Source organism: Ranitomeya imitator, chromosome 3 (genome assembly GCF_032444005.1).
Source record: "Ranitomeya imitator isolate aRanImi1 chromosome 3, aRanImi1.pri, whole genome shotgun sequence".
In the NCBI taxonomy this organism is placed as follows: Eukaryota; Metazoa; Chordata; class Amphibia; order Anura; family Dendrobatidae; genus Ranitomeya; species Ranitomeya imitator.
This window is the reverse complement of record NC_091284.1, coordinates 30,039,290-30,062,387: the sequence shown is the minus strand read 5'-3', so window position 1 is coordinate 30,062,387 and position 23,098 is coordinate 30,039,290. Positions and strand designations below refer to the sequence as shown.

General features: G+C 42.8%; 1 protein-coding gene across 2 annotated transcripts in view; it reads left to right on the top strand.

The window, feature by feature from the left end:
* The window catches only part of LOC138672570 (pneumococcal serine-rich repeat protein-like), a 52,450-nt gene that overhangs the window by 18,300 nt on the left and 11,052 nt on the right, over window positions 1-23,098 (top strand). Inside the window, exons 4-12 of one of the 2 annotated variants that reach the window (XM_069760681.1) lie at window positions 6,836-6,948; window positions 11,761-11,980; window positions 14,308-14,445; window positions 14,559-14,699; window positions 16,725-16,865; window positions 17,293-17,433; window positions 19,460-19,600; window positions 20,028-20,168; window positions 21,210-21,350. In XM_069760681.1, coding sequence (XP_069616782.1) covers window positions 6,836-6,948; window positions 11,761-11,980; window positions 14,308-14,445; window positions 14,559-14,699; window positions 16,725-16,865; window positions 17,293-17,433; window positions 19,460-19,600; window positions 20,028-20,168; window positions 21,210-21,350 — 1,317 coding nt within the window. The remainder of the gene's footprint in view (window positions 1-6,835; window positions 6,949-11,760; window positions 11,981-14,307; window positions 14,446-14,558; window positions 14,700-16,724; window positions 16,866-17,292; window positions 17,434-19,459; window positions 19,601-20,027; window positions 20,169-21,209; window positions 21,351-23,098) is intronic. The other variant, XM_069760682.1, reaches the window with a different exon arrangement.

Here is a 23,098-nt window from a genome sequence, read left to right as displayed (position 1 = left end):
GGCCTTCCCTGAACCTGTCCCATAGGATCTGCTCTTGTATCCTCTGCCTTCTATTTTCCTTCCGGGCGGATCTTTCTGTTCACTAGATCCCATGTCGTAACATGGGGCGCGTCGCACGTCATTAACGCAGGTCTTAGTGAACGGAAGATTTGGTCAGAAGTACGAAGGTAGAAGATAACAGAGCCAGATGAAGGAACGGCAGAGCTGGGACTGGTACGAAGAAGACCAAGGAGAAAAAAAAATATGATTTTTTCATTTTGCTGGATCCTCCAGGAAATAAAAATTGTATTCTGGTCAATTTTAATTTTTGGTAAAAATTTGAGGTCAATTTGTTTTACTCATCTCTAGTTGTGACCGATATTGAAGCTCCATTGAAGTGAATGGAGCTAGGGTGCAATACCACTCACAACCTGTGGTCAGGTGTTATGGCTGGCAATCAGGCAACACAGCGTGCAGTAATCAGCGCACATACAGAGATCTGGCAATAACCAAAAACAATAGGACGAGCTCTGAGACGTGGAATCTCTGTAGACTGCAGTACCTGATCTATCCTCACACAACTATAAGCAGCAGTGGATTGCGCCTATCACTACCTATGCAACTCGGCACTGCCTGAGGAGCTGACTAGCCTGAAGATAGAAATACAAGCCTGACTTACCTCAGAGAAATACCCCAAAGGAATAGGCAGCCCCCCACAAATAATGACTGTTAGCAAGATGAAAAGACAAACGTAGGAATGAAATAGATTCAGCAAAGTGAGGCCCGATATTCTAGACAGAGCGAGGATAGCAAAGAGAACTATGCAGTCTACAAAAAACCCTAAAACGAAAACCACGCAAAGGGGCAAAAAGACCCACCGTGCCGAACTAACAGCACGGCGGTGCACCCCTTTGCTTCTCAGAGCTTCCAGCAAAAGTTAATAGCAAGCTGGACAGAAAAAACAGAAAACAAACTAGAAGCACTTATCTAGCAGAGCAGCAGGCCCAAGGAAAGATGCAGTAGCTCAGATCCAACACTGGAACATTGACAAGGAGCAAGGAAGACAGACTCAGGTGGAGCTAAATAGCAAGGCAGCCAACGAGCTCACCAAAACACCTGAGGGAGGAAGCCCAGAGACTGCAATACCACTTGTGACCACAGAAGTGAACTCAGCCACAGAATTCACAACAGTACCCCCCCCTTGAGGAGGGGTCACCGAACCCTCACCAGAACCCCCAGGCCGACCAGGATGAGCCACATGAAAGGCACGAACAAGATCTGGGGCATGGACATCAGAGGCAAAAACCCAGGAATTATCTTCCTGAGCATAACCCTTCCATTTGACCAGATACTGGAGTTTCCGTCTAGAGACACGAGAATCCAAAATCTTCTCCACAATATACTCCAATTCCCCCTCCACCAAAACAGGGGCAGGAGGCTCCACAGATGGAACCATAGGTGCCACGTATCTCCTCAACAACGACCTATGGAATACATTATGTATGGAAAAGGAGTCTGGAAGGGTCAGACGAAAAGACACCGGATTGAGAATCTCAGAAATCCTATACGGACCAATAAAACGAGGTTTAAATTTAGGAGAGGAAACCTTCATAGGAATATGACGAGAAGATAACCAAACCAGATCCCCAACACGAAGTCGGGGTCCCACACGGCGTCTGCGATTAGCGAAAAGCTGAGCCTTCTCCTGGGACAAGGTCAAATTGTCCACTACCTGAGTCCAGATCTGCTGCAACCTGTCTACCACAGAATCCACACCAGGACAGTCCGAAGACTCAACCTGTCCTGAAGAGAAACGAGGATGGAACCCAGAATTGCAGAAAAATGGAGAGACCAAGGTAGCCGAGCTGGCCCGATTATTAAGGGCGAACTCAGCCAACGGCAAAAATGACACCCAATCATCCTGGTCAGTGGAAACAAAACATCTCAGATATGTTTCCAAGGTCTGATTGGTTCGTTCGGTCTGGCCATTAGTCTGAGGATGGAAGGCCGAGGAGAAAGATAGGTCAATGCCCATCCTACCACAAAAGGCTCGCCAGAACCTCGAGACAAACTGGGAACCTCTGTCAGAAACAATATTCTCAGGAATGCCATGTAAACGAACCACATGCTGGAAGAACAAAGGCACCAAATCAGAGGAGGAAGGCAATTTAACCAAGGGCACCAGATGGACCATTTTAGAAAAGCGATCACAGACCACCCAAATGACCGACATTTTTTGAGAAACGGGAAGGTCAGAAATGAAATCCATCGAAATATGTGTCCAAGGCCTCTTCGGGACCGGCAAGGGCAAAAGCAACCCACTGGCACGTGAACAGCAGGGCTTAGCCCTAGCACAAATTCCACAGGACTGCACAAAAGCACGCACATCCCGTGACAGAGATGGCCACCAGAAGGATCTAGCAACTAACTCCCTGGTACCAAAGATTCCTGGATGACCGGCCAGCACCGAACAATGAAGTTCAGAGATAACTTTACTAGTCCACCTATCAGGGACGAACAGTTTCTCGGCCGGACAACGATCAGGTTTATTAGCCTGAAATTTCTGCAACACTCTCCGCAAATCAGGGGAGATGGCAGACACAATGACTCCTTCCTTGAGGATACTCGCCGGCTCAGATAACCCCGGAGAGTCGGGCACAAAACTCCTAGACAGAGCATCCGCCTTCACATTTTTAGAGCCCGGAAGGTATGAAATCACAAAATCAAAACGAGCAAAAAATAACGACCAACGGGCCTGTCTAGGATTCAAGCGCTTGGCAGACTCAAGATAAGTAAGGTTCTTATGATCAGTCAATACCACCACGCGATGCTTAGCACCCTCAAGCCAATGACGCCACTCCTCGAATGCCCACTTCATGGCCAGCAACTCTCGGTTGCCCACATCATAATTACGCTCAGCAGCAGAAAATTTCCTGGAAAAGAAAGCACATGGTTTGAACACTGAGCAACCAGAACCTCTCTGTGACAAAACCGCCCCTGCACCAATCTCAGAAGCATCAACCTCGACCTGGAACGGAAGAGAAACATCAGGTTGACACAACACAGGGGCACAGCAAAAACGACGCTTCAACTCCTGAAAAGCTTCCACGGCAGCAGAAGACCAATTAACCAAATCAGCACCCTTCTTGGTCAAATCGGTCAATGGTCTGGCAATGCTAGAAAAATTACAGATGAAGCGACGATAAAAATTAGCAAAGCCCAGGAATTTCTGCAGACTTTTTAGAGATGTCGGCTGAGTCCAATCCTGGATGGCCTGAACCTTAACCGGATCCATCTCGATAGTAGAAGGGGAAAAGATGAACCCCAAAAATGAAACTTTCTGCACACCGAAGAGACACTTTGATCCCTTCACGAACAAGGAATTAGCACGCAGTACCTGGAAAACCATTCTGACTTGCTTCACATGAGACTCCCAATCATCTGAGAAGATCAAAATGTCATCCAAGTAAACAATCAAGAATTTATCCAGATACTCACGAAAAATGTCATGCATAAAAGACTGAAAAACAGATGGAGCATTGGCAAGTCCGAACGGCATCACCAGATACTCAAAATGACCCTCGGGCGTATTAAATGCCGTTTTCCATTCATCTCCCTGCCTGATTCTCACCAGATTATACGCACCACGAAGATCAATCTTAGTAAACCAACTAGCCCCCTTAATCCGAGCAAACAAGTCAGAAATCAATGGCAAGGGATACTGAAACTTAACAGTGATCTTATTAAGAAGGCGGTAATCAATACACGGTCTTAGCGAACCATCCTTCTTGGCTACAAAAAAGAACCCTGCTCCCAATGGTGACGACGATGGGCGAATATGTCCCTTCTCCAGGGACTCCTTCACATAACTGCGCATAGCGGTGTGTTCAGGTACGGACAAATTAAATAAACGACCCTTAGGGAATTTACTACCAGGAATCAAATCGATAGCACAATCACAATTCCTATGCGGAGGTAGGGCATCAGACTTGGACTCTTCAAATACATCCTGAAAGTCAGACAAGAACTCTGGGATGTCAGAAGGAATGGATGACGAAATAGACAAAAATGGAACATCTCCATGTACTCCCTGACAACCCCAGCTGGTTACCGACATAGAGTTCCAATCCAATACTGGATTATGGGTTTGTAGCCATGGCAACCCCAACACGACCACATCATGCAAATTATACAGTACCAGAAAGCGAATAACTTCCTGATGTGCAGGAGCCATGCACATGGTCAGCTGGGCCCAGTACTGAGGCTTATTCTTGGCCAAAGGTGTAGCATCAATTCCTCTCAACGGAATAGGACACCGCAAAGGCTCCAAGAAAAATCCACAACGTTTAGCATAATCCAAATCCATCAGATTCAGGGCAGCGCCTGAATCCACAAACGCCATGACAGAATACGAAGACAAAGAGCACATTAAGGTAATGGACAAAAGGAATTTGGACTGTACAGTACCAATAACGGCAGAGCTATCGAACCGCCTAGTGCGTTTAGGACAATTAGAAATAGCATGAGTAGAATTACCACAATAGAAACACAGTCTGTTCAGACGTCTGTGTTCTTGCCGTTCTACTTTAGTCATAGTCCTGTCGCACTGCATAGGCTCAGGTTTACTCTCAGACAATACCGCCAGATGGTGCACAGATTTACGCTCGCGCAAGCGACGACCGATCTGAATGGCCAAGGACATAGACTCATTCAAACCAGCAGGCATAGGAAATCCCACCATTACATCCTTAAGAGCTTCAGAGAGACCCTTTCTGAACAAAGCCGCTAGTGCAGATTCATTCCACAGAGTGAGTACTGACCACTTCCTAAATTTCTGACAATATACTTCTACATCATCCTGACCCTGGCATAAAGCCAGCAGATTTTTCTCAGCCTGATCCACTGAATTAGGCTCATCGTAAAGCAATCCCAGCGCCTGGAAAAATGCATCAACATTACTCAATGCAGAATCTCCTGGTGCAAGAGAAAACGCCCAGTCCTGTGGGTCGCCGCGCAAAAAAGAAATAATAATCAAAACCTGTTGAATAGGATTACCAGAAGAATGAGGTTTCAAGGCCAAAAATAGCTTACAATTATTTCTGAAGCTCAGGAACTTAGTTCTGTCACCAAAAAACAAATCAGGAATCGGAATTCTTGGTTCTAGCATCGATTTCTGATCAATAGTATCTTGAATCTTTTGTACATTTACAACGAGATTATCCATTGAGGAGCACAGAGCCTGAATATCCATGTCCACAGCTGTGTCCTGAAGCACTCTAATGTCTAGGGGAAAAAAAAGACTGAAGACAGAGCTAAGAAAAAAAAATGATGTCAGGATTTCTTTTTTCCCTCTATTGGGAATCATTGGTGGGGCTCCTTGTACTGTTATGGCTGGCAATCAGGCAACACAGCGTGCAGTAATCAGCGCACATACAGAGATCTGGCAATAACCAAAAACAATAGGACGAGCTCTGAGACGTGGAATCTCTGTAGACTGCAGTACCTGATCTATCCTCACACAACTATAGGCAGCAGTGGATTGCGCCTATCACTACCTATGCAACTCGGCACTGCCTGAGGAGCTGACTAGCCTGAAGATAGAAATACAAGCCTGACTTACCTCAGAGAAATACCCCAAAGGAATAGGCAGCCCCCCACAAATAATGACTGTTAGCAAGATGAAAAGACAAACGTAGGAATGAAATAGATTCAGCAAAGTGAGGCCCGATATTCTAGACAGAGCGAGGATAGCAAAGAGAACTATGCAGTCTACAAAAAACCCTAAAACGAAAACCACGCAAAGGGGCAAAAAGACCCACCGTGCCGAACTAACAGCACGGCGGTGCACCCCTTTGCTTCTCAGAGCTTCCAGCAAAAGTTAATAGCAAGCTGGACAGAAAAAACAGAAAACAAACTAGAAGCACTTATCTAGCAGAGCAGCAGGCCCAAGGAAAGATGCAGTAGCTCAGATCCAACACTGGAACATTGACAAGGAGCAAGGAAGACAGACTCAGGTGGAGCTAAATAGCAAGGCAGCCAACGAGCTCACCAAAACACCTGAGGGAGGAAGCCCAGAGACTGCAATACCACTTGTGACCACAGAAGTGAACTCAGCCACAGAATTCACAACAGTCAGGTGGCGGCGCTGTTTTGAACGATTTTTAGTTTGCCCGAGGTGTTACCAGTTGATTAAATATTATTCTTACTGTTCTTCTATTATGTAAGTATTTACCTTGTATGTAATCTCCACCAGCGGGAATGAATATGTTACTCGCCTACTCAGATAAACATCATTTATCAGCCCCGGGAGCTTACATTTCAGGAATAAGTCTGGCATTTCCTGAAGTCTTGTGGATATTGTGACATGATACCTAAGAAGACATTACCTGTGAAATGTAAAAATAAATAGAAAAAAGTACAGAAAGCGACATAAAACATACAGAGAGGTGAAGCGATGGTGCGATGTTCTGCTGGGAGGAAGTGACTCATGCTCCGGGCGCGGAGGAACGTAACGTGACCGCTCCAGTTGATTGATGACTGTCACCCATTTTCCATTATTTGCCATTGCCCCCTCCATACACAGACACACTTGCTTGTTTGGACTTCCCACTGCATTATATGACCTCGGTCACCTGCGCCTGTCGCACGCACTCGGCCTCCGCACGGAAAGTGCCGCACGGCGTGATGTATGGATGGTTTAGGGTGAATTGTGAACATCTCTATGTGTCTTGTTATAGTACGTGAGAACCAGCGTATATCAGGCCGATAAGGTGTTATAATGACCCGTAGATTATAACCGCGACGTCGCGCTTTACCGTGTCTGATGTACCTGTTAACGCCTGTTTTGCCTCATCAGCTGCCAGAATATTTACAGCACAAGTCAGGGTGACAAATCTGATGTACAAAGATGGATATGCCGACAAAACAAGCGAAGAGTTCAAGGACTTTGAGAAAAACTTCATTAATGAGGTGAGAAAAGGCAGATTGTGACCACATCAGAGATAGAAAGATGATAGATAATATATAGATAAATAAATAATAGATAGATAGACAGATAGATAGACATAGATAGATAGATAATAGATAGATAGATAATAGATAAATAGATAGATAATAGTTAGTTAGATAGATAATATATAGATAATAGATAGATAGATAATAGATAGATGATATACAGTGGGGCAAAAAAGTATTTAGTCAGTCAGCAATAGTGCAAGTTCCACCACTTAAAAAGATGAGAGGCGTCTGTAATTTACATCATAGGTAGACCTCAACTATGGGAGACAAACTGAGAAAAAAAAATCCAGAAAATCACATTGCCTGTTTTTTTTAACAATTTATTTGCATATTATGGTGGAAAATAAGTATTTGGTCAGAAACAAACAATCAAGATTTCTGGCTCTCACAGACCTGTAACTTCTTCTTTAAGAGTCTCCTCTTTCCTCCACTCATCACCTGTAGTAATGGCACCTGTTTAAACTTGTTATCAGTATAAAAAGACACCTGTGCACACCCTCAAACAGTCTGACTCCAAACTCCACTATGGTGAAGACCAAAGAGTTGTCAAAGGACACCAGAAACAAAATTGTAGCCCTGCACCAGGCTGGGAAGACTGAATCTGCAATAGCCAACCAGCTTGGAGTGAAGAAATCAACAGTGGGAGCAATATTTAGAATATGGAAGACATACAAGACCACTGATAATCTCCCTTGATCTGGGGCTCCACGCAAAATCCCACCCCGTGGGGTCAGAATGATCACAAAAATCCCAGAACCACGCGGGGGGACCTAGTGAATGAACTGCAGAGAGCTGGGACCAATGTAACAAGGCCTACCATAAGTAACACACTACGCCACCATGGACTCAGATCCTGCAGTGCCAGACGTGTTCCACTGCTTAAGCCAGTACATGTCCGGGCCCGTCTGAAGTTTGCTAGAGAGCATTTGGATGATCCAGAGGAGTTTTGGGAGAATGTCCTATGGTCTGATGAAACCAAACTGGAACTGTTTGGTAGAAACACAACTTGTCGTGTTTGGAGGAAAAAGAATACTGAGTTGCATCCATCAAACACCATACCTACTGTAAAGCATGGTGGTGGAAACATCATGCTTTGGGGCTGTTTCTCTGCAAAGGGGCCAGGACGACTGATCCGGGTACATGAAAGAATGAATGGGGCCATGTATCGTGAGATTTTGAGTGCAAACCTCCTTCCATCAGCAAGGGCATTGAAGATGAAACGTGGCTGGGTCTTTCAACATGACAATGATCCAAAGCACACCGCCAGGGCAACGAAGGAGTGGCTTCGTAAGAAGCATTTCAAGGTCCTGGAGTGGCCTAGCCAGTCTCCAGATCTCAACCCTATAGAAAACCTTTGGAGGGAGTTGAAAGTCCGTGTTGCCAAGCGAAAAGCCAAAAACATCACTGCTCTAGAGGAGATCTGCATGGAGGAATGGGCCAACATACCAACAACAGTGTGTGGCAACCTTGTGAAGACTTACAGAAAACGTTTGACCTCTGTCATTGCCAACAAAGGATATATTACAAAGTATTGAGATGAAATTTTGTTTCTGACCAAATACTTATTTTCCACCATAATATGCAAATAAATTGTTAAAAAAACAGACAATGTGATTTTCTGGATTTTTTTTTCTCAGTTTGTCTCCCATAGTTGAGGTCTACCTATGATGTAAATTACAGATGCCTCTCATCTTTTTAAGTGGTGGAACTTGCACTATTGCTGACTGACTAAATACTTTTTTGCCCCACTGTAATAGATAATAGATAGATAACAGATAGATAGATAGATAGATACTGTAGATAGATAGATAGATAATAGATAGATGATATATAGATAGATAATAGATAGATAGATAATAGATAGATAATAGATAGATATATAGTAGATAGATAGATAATAGATAACATATAGATATATAATTAAAATAGATAGATAATAGATAACAGATAGATATATAATAGATAGATAGATAATAGATAGATAGATAATAGATAGATAGATTGATAGATAGATAGATAGATAGATAGATAGATAGATAGATAGATAGATAGATAGATAGATACCCTTGGGATGGTGGCAGACCACGCGGACTCTATGTGGCCTGTGGGGGGCCGGTTATCACATCTTGTCCTCGATGCCGATAAAGTTGAAAAAAATGATGGTAGAGGGAGCCTTCAGCTGATGCTCCCTCTCCCATCATTCTTCCTCTGCCTCTGAGCTCTGTGACAGCGGGTGCCCTCTGTGCTGAGCCGTGCAGATGATCAGGAGATGCTGAGGAGACTGGAGCTGTGGGGGAATGGGAGAGGTGAGTATTTTTTATTTTTTTTATAAAAATAATCTTTATTTTTATATAGCGCTAACATATTCCACAGCACTTTACAGACATTATCATTTTTCATGTATAAAGGACTATATGGGGCCCATAATACTGTATCGAGCACTATATGGGACTTATTAGACTTTTTAGAGGACTATATGGGGCCCATTAGACTTTTTGGAGGACTATATGGGGCCCATAATACTGAAAGGAGCATTATATGGTACCAATAATACTGGATGGAACACTATATGTAGCCTATTATGCTGTATGGAGCACTATATGGAGCCCATTATACTGTAAGGAGGGCTATGTGTGGCCCATTTATTTATTTAGAAGGCTATGTGGGGGCCATATACTATTTAGAGGGCTATGTGGGGACCATTATACTGTTTGGAGGGCTATTATATTGATTGGAGGGCTAGTTCGGGGCCATTACACTGTATGCAAGCAATTATACAGTGGGAATACTTTGGAGAGGGCTGTGTGGGGGTCAGTATGCTGTCAGGACGGCTGGGTGGAGACCACTATACTGTTTCTAATGTGGTACTATACTAGTAGGGGCCATTATACAGTGTCGATGATTGTATTGGGGCCATCATACTGAGTGGAGGGGTGTGGGGGCCATTATACTGTATGGAGGGCTGTGTGGGGTCAGTATGCTGTCAGGACGGCTGGGTGGAGGCCACTATATTATTTCTAATGTGGTACTATACTAGTAGGGGCTATTATACAGTGTGGATGGTTGTATTGGGGCCATCATACTGAGTGGAGGGGAGTGTCGGGGCCATTATACTGTATGGGGGGCTGTGTGGGGTCAGTATGCTGTCAGGACGGCTGGGTGGAGGCCACTATATTATTTCTAATGTGGTACTATACTAGTAGGGGCCATTATACAGTGTGGATGGTTGTATTGGGGCCATCATACTGAGTGGAGGGGTGTGTGGGGGCCATTATACTGTATGGAGGGCTGTGTGGGGTCAGTATGCTGTCAGGATGGCTGGGTGGAGGCCACTATATTATTTCAAATGTGGCACTATACTAGTAGGGGCCATTAGACAGTGTGGTTGGTTGTATTAGGGCCATCATACTGAGTGGAGGGGTGTGTGGGGGCCATTATACTGTATGGAGGGCTGTGTGGGGTCAGTATGCTGTCAGGATGGCTGGGTGGAGGCCACTATATTATTTCTAATATGGCATTATACTAGTAAGGGCCATTAGACAGTGTGGTTGGTTGTATTGGGGCCATCACACTGAGTGGAGGGCTGTGTGGGGGCCATTATACTGTATGGAGGGCTGTGTGGTGATCACAGTTGGGGAATCATACCATGTGGAAAATGACTTTGTAAGGGCTGCAAAGTTGTGAGATATTCACTTTTGTGACCCCGCCAATTATAAAGGATTTTTGTTTAGGAGGGGGGCCCCATGATTTTTATGTACGCCGCTGATAGATAGACACAGAATTATGCCAGCCTCTTTATACCCCAGACCGCCTTCTACCGCCCTCCTGACCAGTCTCAAATGAGAGATTTCTCCTTTAAATATCTATATATATGTATGACCCCCTGATGAAGGAGCTTGCGCTCTGAAACGCGCGTCGGTGTGGGGTCCAGCCGCAGGTCCAGCCCGCTTCTGTGTGTGTACACTGGGTATGTATGTATTCATTTATACGCCCCATGCTATGGCATTGTCCTTGTGTATTTTTATATAGCGATGGGCACTTATTTTTATAGGTCCCGGTGATACAGCTAGGCGGGTTTGATCTGGATGGGTTGTGCCCGTTTTTGTGCTATGGCCATTCTTACTGTGTGTCTATCCCCTTGTTAGCATTGTTATACCTTGTTTGTATGGCTTTTATAGTTGTTTAATAAAATTCTATTTTATGGGACTTTATGGCTGGTTGTGCCTTTTGTTTTTGTATTTATATTTGTCAGCTGGTCCCTGTCTTATATGTCCTTATGCATATTTAGTACCTATATATCTATCATACTATCTATATCAGATATAATATGCTTGCTTCAATAACATTATTGTGACCAATTATTGCAGTAGCTTCTTATTTTCGTGTCAGACATTTCCCGGAGGCACTGGCACCGCTGACACATGCGGCAACTATGTAGATGTGTGTTAACGCAGTAATTCAGCTTTTACAATAGTTCCTTATGAAGACAAATATTTACTGACATGATTCAGCCGTGAGATGATGACAGGTTATGTACACTTACTTTCTTGTGAAAGTGGCTAATCTGGATCTAAGTATGCGGTACAAATAAACCAAGGGTACAGAAGCATTATATATACATTCGATTCATCCTCTGTACATAGGTTACTCTAAATGATACTCCAGAGCTGAATTCATAATTCTGCATTGAAAGTAGAATTTATGCATTGGGCTGAATATCACAGGTCCTAACGTTCTGTCTCTCGATTATCTTTTAATTTCCAGTTACTAAACTTCCTGAGCGATCTTTTGAGAAACCTGATTAATTCTGGTCGAATGAGAGTTGTGTTGAACAGCCTGACCAGTGGCAGCATCATTGTGGATTACGACATTATCACCAACGTCGCTGACAATATCACGTTGGAAAATGTGAGGGCAGATTTCACTGATGCCCTAAATCAAAGCTCTGCCCTGGTGATTGATCCGAGATCTTACACGTATGACGGTGCGTAGAAATATTGTGTTAGGAGTGAAGATACAGGCCCAAAGCCGGAGGCTGCACTACTGAGAGGATGTCCTGCTCGGATTTCAGCCAGGTGCAAAATTGTCCTCCTTCCTGACTTCATACTGGCAGATACTTCTAGATAACACACAGATGACATGAATAAGAGAAATAAACGTTCTCATCAAAATCTGGCAGTAGTTCAGCATCTGACACTGGGCCTGTACTACGAAGCAATCACTGTTACATACGATTTTTGTATTAAGGATTACACTAAGGGTTACTGATACCTTTCAAAGCTTACTGAAGCGGATCAAACTAATGAACATCTTATCTAAAAAAGTAACAAATACTGCCCACTGTGAACAAAAATATAACTTCTATAATAGTGCTCCTATATAAAAGAATATAAGTACTATAATACTGCTCCTACGTACAAGAATATGACTACTATAATACTACCCCTATGTACAAGAATATAACTACTATAATACTGCCCCTATGTACAAGAATATAACTACTATAATACTGCTCCTATGTACAAGAATATAACTACTATAATACTGCCCCTATGTACAAGAATATAACTACTATAATACTGCTCCTATGTACGAGAATATACCTACTATAATACTGCCTCTATGTACAGGAATATAACTACTATAATACTGCCCCTATATACAAGAATATAACTACTATAATACTGCCCCTATATAAATGAATATACCTACTATAATACTGCCCCTATGCACAAGAATATAACTACTATAATACTGCTCCTACGTACAAGAATATAACTACTATAATACTGCTCCTATGTACAAGAATATAAGTACTATAATACTGCTCCTATGTACAAGAATATGACTACTATAATACTGCCCCTATGTACAAGAATATAACTACTATAATACTGCCCCTATATACAAGAATATAACTACTATAATACTGCCCCTATATAAATGAATATACCTACTATAATACTGCCCCTATGCACAAGAATATAACTACTATAATACTGCTCCTACGTACAAGAATATAACTACTATAATACTGCTCCTACGTACAAGAATATGACTACTATAATACTACCCCTATGTACAAGAATATAACTACTATAATACTGCCCCTATGTACAAGAATATAACTACTATAATACTGCCCCTATATAAATGAATATACCTACTATAATACTGCCCCTATGCACAAGAATATAACTACTATAATACTGCTCCTATGTACTGGAATATAACTACTATAATACTGCTCCTATGTACAAGAATATAACTACTATAATACTGCTCCTATGTACAAGAATATAACTACTATAATACTGCTCCTATGTACAAGAATATAACAAATATAATACTGCTCCTATGTACAACAATATAACTACTATAATACTGCTCCTATGTACAAGAATATAACTACTATAATACTGCCCCTATGTACAAGAATATAACTACCATAATACTGCTCCTTTGTACAAGAATATACAGTAACTACTATAATACTGCCCCTATGTACAAGAATATAACTACTATAATACTGCTCCTATGTACAAGAATATAACTACTATAATACTGCCCCTATGTACAAGAATATAACTACTATAATACTGCTCCTATGTACAAGAATATAACTACTATAATGCTGCCCCTATTTACAAGAATATAACTACTATAATGCTGCCCCTATGTACAAGAATATAACTACTATAATACTGCCCCTATGTACAAGAATATAACTACTATAATGCTGCCCTTATTTACAAGAATATAACTACTATAATACTGCCCCTATGTACAAGAATATAACTACTATAATACTGCCCCTATGTACAAGAATATAACTACTATAATGCTGCCCCTATTTACAAGAATATAACTACTATAATACTGCCCCTATGTACAAGAATATAACTACTATAATACTGCTCCTATGTACAAGAATATAACTACTATAATACTGCCCCTATGTACAAGAATATAACTACTATAATACTGCTCCTATGTACAAGAATATAACTACTATAATGCTGCCCCTATTTACAAGAATATAACTACTATAATGCTGCCCCTATGTACAAGAATATAACTACTATAATACTGCCCCTATGTACAAGAATATAACTACTATAATGCTGCCCTTATTTACAAGAATATAACTACTATAATACTGCCCCTATGTACAAGAATATAACTACTATAATGCTGCCCCTATTTACAAGAATATAACTACTATAATGCTGCCCCTATGTACAAGAATATAACTACTATATAGATAATAACATGTATTTCTGACTTATATTGTATGTTTTATTTGTGCAGCTCAGAACAGCTGTGTGTCTGGGCTGAATGGATGCTCGGAGAATGCCGCCTGCACACCATATAATGGATTATACAGTTGTGAATGCTTTTCTGGATTTGTTGACACCAGTCCCAATGTCCCAGGGATCACATGTGAAGGTACGGCTGAGCCACCGCATCGGTGATGTATTTTAGTATTAGATTCACTGACAGAATGAGTTTACTCTTTCTTTTTAATGTCACGTTTGTTTTTATTTTATGATCTTGTGCAGATATAGACGAATGTGCCACGGCAAGCAGCAACAACTGCTCCCAGCTGGCAACCTGCACCAACAATGTTGGCAGCTATCAATGTCAGTGCAATCCAGGAACCGAAGATCGCAACCCCTCCAGCCCCGGGCGGGACTGTGTAGGTGAGTACGGACACTACAGGACAAAATATTCACAGTATTTGCTTTTTCAAATCGAGAATAGTACAGTCGGTACAGAAAGAATTCAGACCACTTTAAATTTTTCACTCTGTTTCATTGCAGCCATTTGGTAAGTTCAAAAAAGTTAATTTTTTCTCATTAATGTGCACTCTGCATCCCATCTTGACTGAAAAAAAAACAGAAATGTAGAAATGTTTGCAAATGTATTAAAAAAGAAAACCTGAAATATCACGTGATCGTAAGTATTCGGACCCTTTGCTCAGTATTGAGTGGAAGCCCCTTTTGAGCTCGTACAGCCATGAGTCTTCTTGGGAATGATGCAACAAGTTTTTCACCCCTGGATTTGGGGATCCTCTGCCATTCTTCCTTGCAGATCCTCTCCAGTTCCGTCAGGTTGGATGGTGAACGTTGGTGGACAGCCATTTTCAGGTCTCTCCAGAGATGCTGAGTTGGGTTTAGGTCAGGACTCTGGATGGGCCGGTCAAGAATGGTCACAGAGTTGTTCTGAAGCTGCTCCTTTGTTATTTTAGCTGTGTGCTTAGGGTCATTGTCTTGTTGGAAGGTGAACCTTCGGCCAAGTCTGAGGTCCAGAGCACTCTGGAGGAGGTTTTCATCCAGGATATCTTTGTACTTGGCCGCATTCATGTTTCCTTCAATGGCAACAAGTCCTCCTGTCCCTGCAGCTGAAGAACACCCCCATAGCAGGATGCTGCCACCACCATGTTTCACTGTTGGGATTGTATTGGGCAGGTGATGAGCAGTGCCTGGTTTTCTCCACACATACCGCTTAGAATTATCACCAAAAAGGTCTATCTTCATCTCATCAGACCAGAGAATCTTATTTCTCATAGTCTGGAAGTTCTTCATGTGTTTTTTAGGAAACTCTATGTGGCTTTCATATGTCTTGCACTGAGGAGAGGCTTCCATCGGGCCACTCTGCCATAAAGGCCTGACTGGTGGAGGCTGCAGTGATAGTTGACTTTGTGGAACTTTCTCCCATCTCCCTACTGCATCTTTGGAGCTCAGCCACAGTGATCTTGTGGTTCTTCTTTACCTCTCTCACCAAGGCTCTTCTCCCACGATTGCTCAGTTTGGCTGGACGGCCAGGTCTAGGGAGACTTCTGGTGGTCCCAAACTTCTTCCATTTAAGGATTATGGAGGCCTTAGGATCTTTGAGTACTGCAGAAATTGTGCTGTAACCTTGGCCAGATCTGTGCCTTGCCACAATTCTGTCTCTGAGCTCCTTGGCCAGTTCCTTTGACCTCCTGATTCTCATTTGGTCTGACATGCACTGTGAGCTGTGAGGTCTTATATAGACAGGTGTGCGCCTTTCCAAATCAAGTCCTATCAGCGTAATTACACATAGATGGACTCCAATGAATGAGGAGAACCATCTCAAGGAGGATCACAAGGAAATGGACGGCATGTGACTTAAATATGAGTGTCTGAGTAAAGGGTCTGAATACTTATGACCATGTGATATTTCAGTTTTTCTTTTTTAATAAATTTGCAAAAATCACTATATTTCTGTTTTTTTTCAGTCAAGATTGGGTGCAGAGAGTACATTAATGAGAAAAAAATGAACTTTTTTGAATTTACCAAATGGCTGCAATTAAATAAAGAGTGAAAACTTTAAAGAAGTCTGAATACTTTCCATACCCACTGTAGGTGATGGCACTTGGGTGGATTTGGATTTAAGTTGTTATCTGAGTTTTAAAAGGAAGACAATATGTTAAAAAATCCCCCCAAAAATCCCCAAAACATGAAAATAATATTGAACGTTTATTTCCCCTGCCTCTCCAGAGATAGTGAAACACAGGTGCTAATCTGTCCCTGTCACTGCCATCATCTGTACTCCAGTTCTGATACCAATGCAGATGAAGGCAGTAGAATAGACTGGGGTATAGCAGGGGTTTGGAAGAAGTGATATGGGCAGAGTTATGTCAATATCTTATTTTCACTTTTTTTTAAATTTCACATTGGTTTATATTCTTTGATCTTGTGCAGATATAGACGAGTGTGCCACGGCAAGCAGCAACAACTGCTCCCAGCTGGCGACCTGCACCAACAATGTTGGCAGCTATCAATGTCAGTGCAATCCAGGAACCACAGATAACAACCCCTCCAGCCCCGGGCGGGACTGCGTCGGTGAGTACGAACACTACAGGGCAAATTATTCACAGTATTTTCATATTCAAAACCTCTTCTGTGATGGTAGGAGACCGAGAATAGTAGGTGATGCCACTTGGGTGGAGTGACCCTTTAAATGGGTTATCTGGGTTTTAAGAGGAAGACAATGTGTTTAAAAAGCAAAAAAAACCATGAAAACAATATTCAACTTTTGTTACCCCCATCCCTCCAGGGTTAGTGAAACACGTGCTAATCTGTCCCTGTCACTGCCATCATCTGTACTCCAGTTCTGATATCAATGCAGATGAAGGCAGGCGAATAGACTGGGGTATAGCAGGGGTTTGGAAGCCGTGATATGGGCAGAGTTATGACAATATCTTATTTTTATTTTACTAAGACTATGTTTTTTATTTCACATTGGTTTATATTCTGTGATCTTGTGCAGATATAGACGAGTGTGCCACGGCAAGCAGCAACAACTGCTCCCAGCTGGCGACCTGCACCAACAATGTTGGCAGCTATCAATGTCAGTGCAATCCAGGAACCGAAGATCGCAACCCCTCCAGCCCCGGGCGGGACTGTGAAGGTGAGTACGGACACTACAGGACAAAATATTCACAGTATTTGCTTTTTCAAATCGAGAATAGTACAGTCGGTACAGAAAGAATTCAGACCACTTTAAATTTTTCACTCTGTTTCATTGCAGCCATTTGGTAAGTTCAAAAAAGTTAATTTTTTCTCATTAATGTGCACTCTGCATCCCATCTTGACTGAAAAAAAAAACAGAAATGTAGAAATGTTTGCAAATGTATTAAAAAAGAAAACCTGAAATATCACATGATCGTAAGTATTCGGACCCTTTGCTCAGTATTGAGTGGAAGCCCCTTTTGAGCTAGTACAGCCATGAGTCTTCTTGGGAATGATGCAACAAGTTTTTCACCCCTGGATTTGGGGATCCTCGGCCATTCTTCCTTGCAGATCCTCTCCAGTTCCATCAGGTTGGATGGTGAACGTTGGTGGACAGCCATTTTCAGGTCTCTCCAGAGATGCTGAGTTGGGTTTAGGTCAGGACTCTGGATGGGCCGGTCAAGAATGGTCACAGAGTTGTTCTGAAGCTACTCCTTTGTTATTTTAGCTGTGTGCTTAGGGTCATTGTCTTGTTGGAAGGTGAACCTTCGGCCAAGTCTGAGGTCCAGAGCACTCTGGAGGAGGTTTTCATCCAGGATATCTTTGTACTTGGCCGCATTCATGTTTCCTTCAATGGCAACAAGTCCTCCTGTCCCTGCAGCTGAAGAACACCCCCATAGCAGGATGCTGCCACCACCATGTTTCACTGTTGGGATTGTATTGGGCAGGTGATGAGCAGTGCCTGGTTTTCTCCACACATACCGCTTAGAATTATCACCAAAAAGGTCTATCTTCATCTCATCAGACCAGAGAATCTTATTTCTCATAGTCTGGAAGTTCTTCATGTGTTTTTTAGGAAACTCTATGTGGCTTTCATATGTCTTGCACTGAGGAGAGGCTTCCATCGGGCCACTCTGCCATAAAGGCCTGACTGGTGGAGGCTGCAGTGATAGTTGACTTTGTGGAACTTTCTCCCATCTCCCTACTGCATCTTTGGAGCTCAGCCACAGTGATCTTGTGGTTCTTCTTTACCTCTCTCACCAAGGCTCTTCTCCCACGATTGCTCAGTTTGGCTGGACGGCCAGGTCTAGGGAGACTTCTGGTGGTCCCAAACTTCTTCCATTTAAGGATTATGGAGGCCTTAGGATCTTTGAGTACTGCAGAAATTGTGCTGTAACCTTGGCCAGATCTGTGCCTTGCCACAATTCTGTCTCTGAGCTCCTTGGCCAGTTCCTTTGACCTCCTGATTCTCATTTGGTCTGACATGCACTGTGAGCTGTGAGGTCTTATATAGACAGGTGTGCGCCTTTCCAAATCAAGTCCTATCAGCGTAATTACACATAGATGGACTCCAATGAATGAGGAGAACCATCTCAAGGAGGATCACAAGGAAATGGACGGCATGTGACTTAAATATGAGTGTCTGAGTAAAGGGTCTGAATACTTATGACCATGTGATATTTCAGTTTTTCTTTTTTAATAAATTTGCAAAAATCACTATATTTCTGTTTTTTTTCAGTCAAGATTGGGTGCAGAGAGTACATTAATGAGAAAAAAATGAACTTTTTTGAATTTACCAAATGGCTGCAATCAAATAAAGAGTGAAAACTTTAAAGAAGTCTGAATACTTTCCATACCCACTGTAGGTGATGGCACTTGGGTGGATTTGGATTTAAGTTGTTATCTGAGTTTTAAAAGGAAGACAATATGTTAAAAAATCCCCCCAAAAATCCCCAAAACATGAAAATAATATTGAACGTTTATTTCCCCTGCCTCTCCAGAGATAGTGAAACACAGGTGCTAATCTGTCCCTGTCACTGCCATCATCTGTACTCCAGTTCTGATACCAATGCAGATGAAGGCAGTAGAATAGACTGGGGTATAGCAGGGGTTTGGAAGAAGTGATATGGGCAGAGTTATGACAATATCTTATTTTCACTTTTTTTTAAATTTCACATTGGTTTATATTCTTTGATCTTGTGCAGATATAGACGAGTGTGCCACGGCAAGCAGCAACAACTGCTCCCAGCTGGCGACCTGCACCAACAATGTTGGCAGCTATCAATGTCAGTGCAATCCAGGAACCACAGATAACAACCCCTCCAGCCCCGGGCGGGACTGCGTCGGTGAGTACGAACACTACAGGGCAAATTATTCACAGTATTTTCATATTCAAAACCTCTTCTGTGATGGTAGGAGACCGAGAATAGTAGGTGATGCCACTTGGGTGGAGTGACCCTTTAAATGGGTTATCTGGGTTTTAAGAGGAAGACAATGTGTTTAAAAAGCAAAAAAAACCATGAAAACAATATTCAACTTTTGTTACCCCCATCCCTCCAGGGTTAGTGAAACACGTGCTAATCTGTCCCTGTCACTGCCATCATCTGTACTCCAGTTCTGATATCAATGCAGATGAAGGCAGGCGAATAGACTGGGGTATAGCAGGGGTTTGGAAGCCGTGATATGGGCAGAGTTATGACAATATCTTATTTTTATTTTACTAAGACTATGTTTTTTATTTCACATTGGTTTATATTCTGTGATCTTGTGCAGATATAGACGAGTGTGCCACGGCAAGCAGCAACAACTGCTCCCAGCTGGCGACCTGCACCAACAATGTTGGCAGCTATCAATGTCAGTGCAATCCAGGAACCGAAGATCGCAACCCCTCCAGCCCCGGGCGGGACTGTGTAGGTGAGTACGGACACTACAAGACAAAATATTCACAGTATTTGCTTTTACAAATCCTCCTCTGTGATGTTAGGAGTCCGAGAATAGTAGGTGATGCCGCTTGGGTGGAGTCACCCTTTAAATGTGCTATCTGGGTTTTAAAAAGCAATGTATTAAAAAGAGCAAAAATCCCCCCCCCCAAAAAAAAAAAAAAAAAAAAAAAAAAAAAAAAAGATAATTATCTTTTATTTTACCCAACTTTCCAGTGGTGGCTCCTGGGGGTCTTGACAATCTTTATTTACATCCTTGCTTGATCATGTACACTCCTTTCATTGGACCACTGCAGCCAATCACTAACCTCAGTGGTGATGCTTGTATGAACAGGATGAGACCACTGTTTGGCTGCTCTGGTGTATGTGTGTGATATTAGAACTGTACTTACCTGTTAATTTAAAAAAAACAACACACAATTACCCCTTTAATAACTTGTCTTAAAGTATTAATTAATTTTATTTTATATAATTTTGTCCAGCATGGAAAGTGATAATATTTTGTAAATACTGTAGCACTTTATTTTAGGGATTTGTCTTAATTTCTTCATTTAGTTTTGCCTGCCTTTAGCTGCATTGATTTCAAAACGCAATCATTTGGAGTACTAATGCTGGCAGTGAAAGGGTCAGCACCGGTCTGCACCGTTTTTTTCCACGTAAAAAAAACCGCATTACGGTAAAAAAAAAGCAGCATGTTCATTAATTTTGCGGATTTTTTGTGTTTTTCCCGCTATATCATGCATTGGGAAAAAAAAAAAACGCACAAAAAAACGCACAAAAAACGCGCAAAAAAATGCGGAAAAAAAACCGCATGCGGATTTCTGGCAGAAATGTCCGGTTTTTGTCAGAAAATTTCTGCTAGAAATTCTGACGTGTGCACATACCCTAAAAGGAAGCTCCATTCTTGGAGGTACCACATTGTGATATCAGCAAAGTTATGACTATATAATTTTTTATTTTAGTATGGCTTTTTTTTTTTATTTCACATTGGTTTATATTTTATGTTCCTGCACAGATATAAATGAGTGTAAAGAGGCAGATACTAACACGTGCTCAGTGCTGGCGGCCTGCACCAACACTAATGGAAGCTATACATGTCAGTGCTACCCAGGAATTCAGGATCTCACCCCCTCCAATGCCGGACAGGACTGTTTAGGTGAGTGCAGCTTGGCATCTCTGTATTTTCACTGCTTCGGACTTTATTCGGGGGAATCGGCGTTACCTGTTCTGCAGAACTAACCAGTGCAGATCAGAAAACCTTCATTTCTGCGCAAACCCTCCATTTACTAAAGCCTCTCCTTATACAATCTCATCAATATCTGCATGTCTAGAATTAGGAGCATGCCCCTTCCCCTATAGACAATGGATAGAAAAGAGCCGAGGTCACCCAGCTTTGCACGACCCCTGAATGACAAACTATCCCTTAGCAGATTTCCTATATAGGAGTTTGGGAAAGTTGGGTTGACAACCCACGTGGCTGTCAAAACAGTAAAAAAAAGGGGGATTATATTGACGCTACGCTCCCCAGTAGGGTTTCTCAGGGTTAGCCAATCAGGGTCAGCCACTGTATTATACCGCCAGATAAAGTGGCGCCATGCAGAACTCTAAAAATGGCCAGAGGAGGGAGAAGATATAACATTTATAGTAAAGCTGAATAATATATTATTTTACAATTTAAGGCTACTTTCACACTAGCGTCGGAATCTCCCCGTCGCAATGCGTTGGGCAGAGATTCCGACGCTAGCGTTTGACGCACTGCACAACGGGTGCAGCGGATGGATTTCTCCGGCGCATCCGCTGCCCCATTGTGAGGTGCGGGAAGGTGGGGGCGGAGTTCCGGCCACGCATGCGCGGTCGGAAAAAGCGGTCCGTCAGGAGCAAAAAACTCCCGGCGGTCCGCCACAACACGGCGCAACCGTCGCACGACGGTTGCGACGTGTGGCAAAGCGTCGCAATGCGTCGCAAATGTTACTCTATGGGGCAAAAACGCATCCTGCAAACAACTTTGCAGGATGCGTTTTTTGCCATAAACGACGCATTGCGACGTCTGTCAAAAAACGCCAGTGTGAAAGTAGCCTTAGCCTGTTTTTTTTATCAATTGACATATTATAAAAAAACAAACAAAAAAAGACGATATTAGTTTAAAAAAATTACCAGCCTTTTTTGAGTTTTATTATTTTAAAAAAACTACCGGTATATTAGTTAAAAAATCTACCAACCTATATTATGTGGTTTATGATATTAAAAAAAAATTGCAGCTCACTGTAGGTATCTCCATAGTGGAGCGCCCTCGTGGGCTGTGGGGTACTCGGTACCGGGTCCTTTGGTTCTCAGGGGGATGTCACGGTGGCTGACCCGGTCCGTGGCCCTCGGGAGGTCTGTGGTAAAAGGGGAAATGTTCGTGACGCCACCCGTGGTATTCGGTCAGGGTGACCGACGCTGCTTTAAAGGGAACCTGTCACCCCGTTTTTTGAGATTGAGCTATAAATACTGTTAAATAGGGCCTGCGCTGTGTGTTCCTATAGTGTATGTAGTGTACCCCGATTCCCCATGTATGCTGAGAAATAACTTACCAAAGTCGCCGTTTTCGCCTGTCAATCAGGCTGGTCAGGTCGGGAGGGCGTGGTGACATCGGTGGTTCTTCCTCAGCTTTACGTTGGTGGCGTAGTGGCGTAGTGGTGAAGACACAGCGCGCGATCTGCGCTGTAATCCCTTGCATCGGTGGGGGCGGCCATCTTCCTGGGGCCGCGCGTGCGCAGATCGAGTGCTCTGCTGCACGGGGCTTCAGGAAAATGGCCGCGGGATGCCGCGCGTGCGCATTAGAGATCGCGGCGGCCATTTTCCCAAAGCCGAGTTTGCATCTCGGCTTTGGGAAAATGGCCGCCGCGATCTCTAATGCGCACG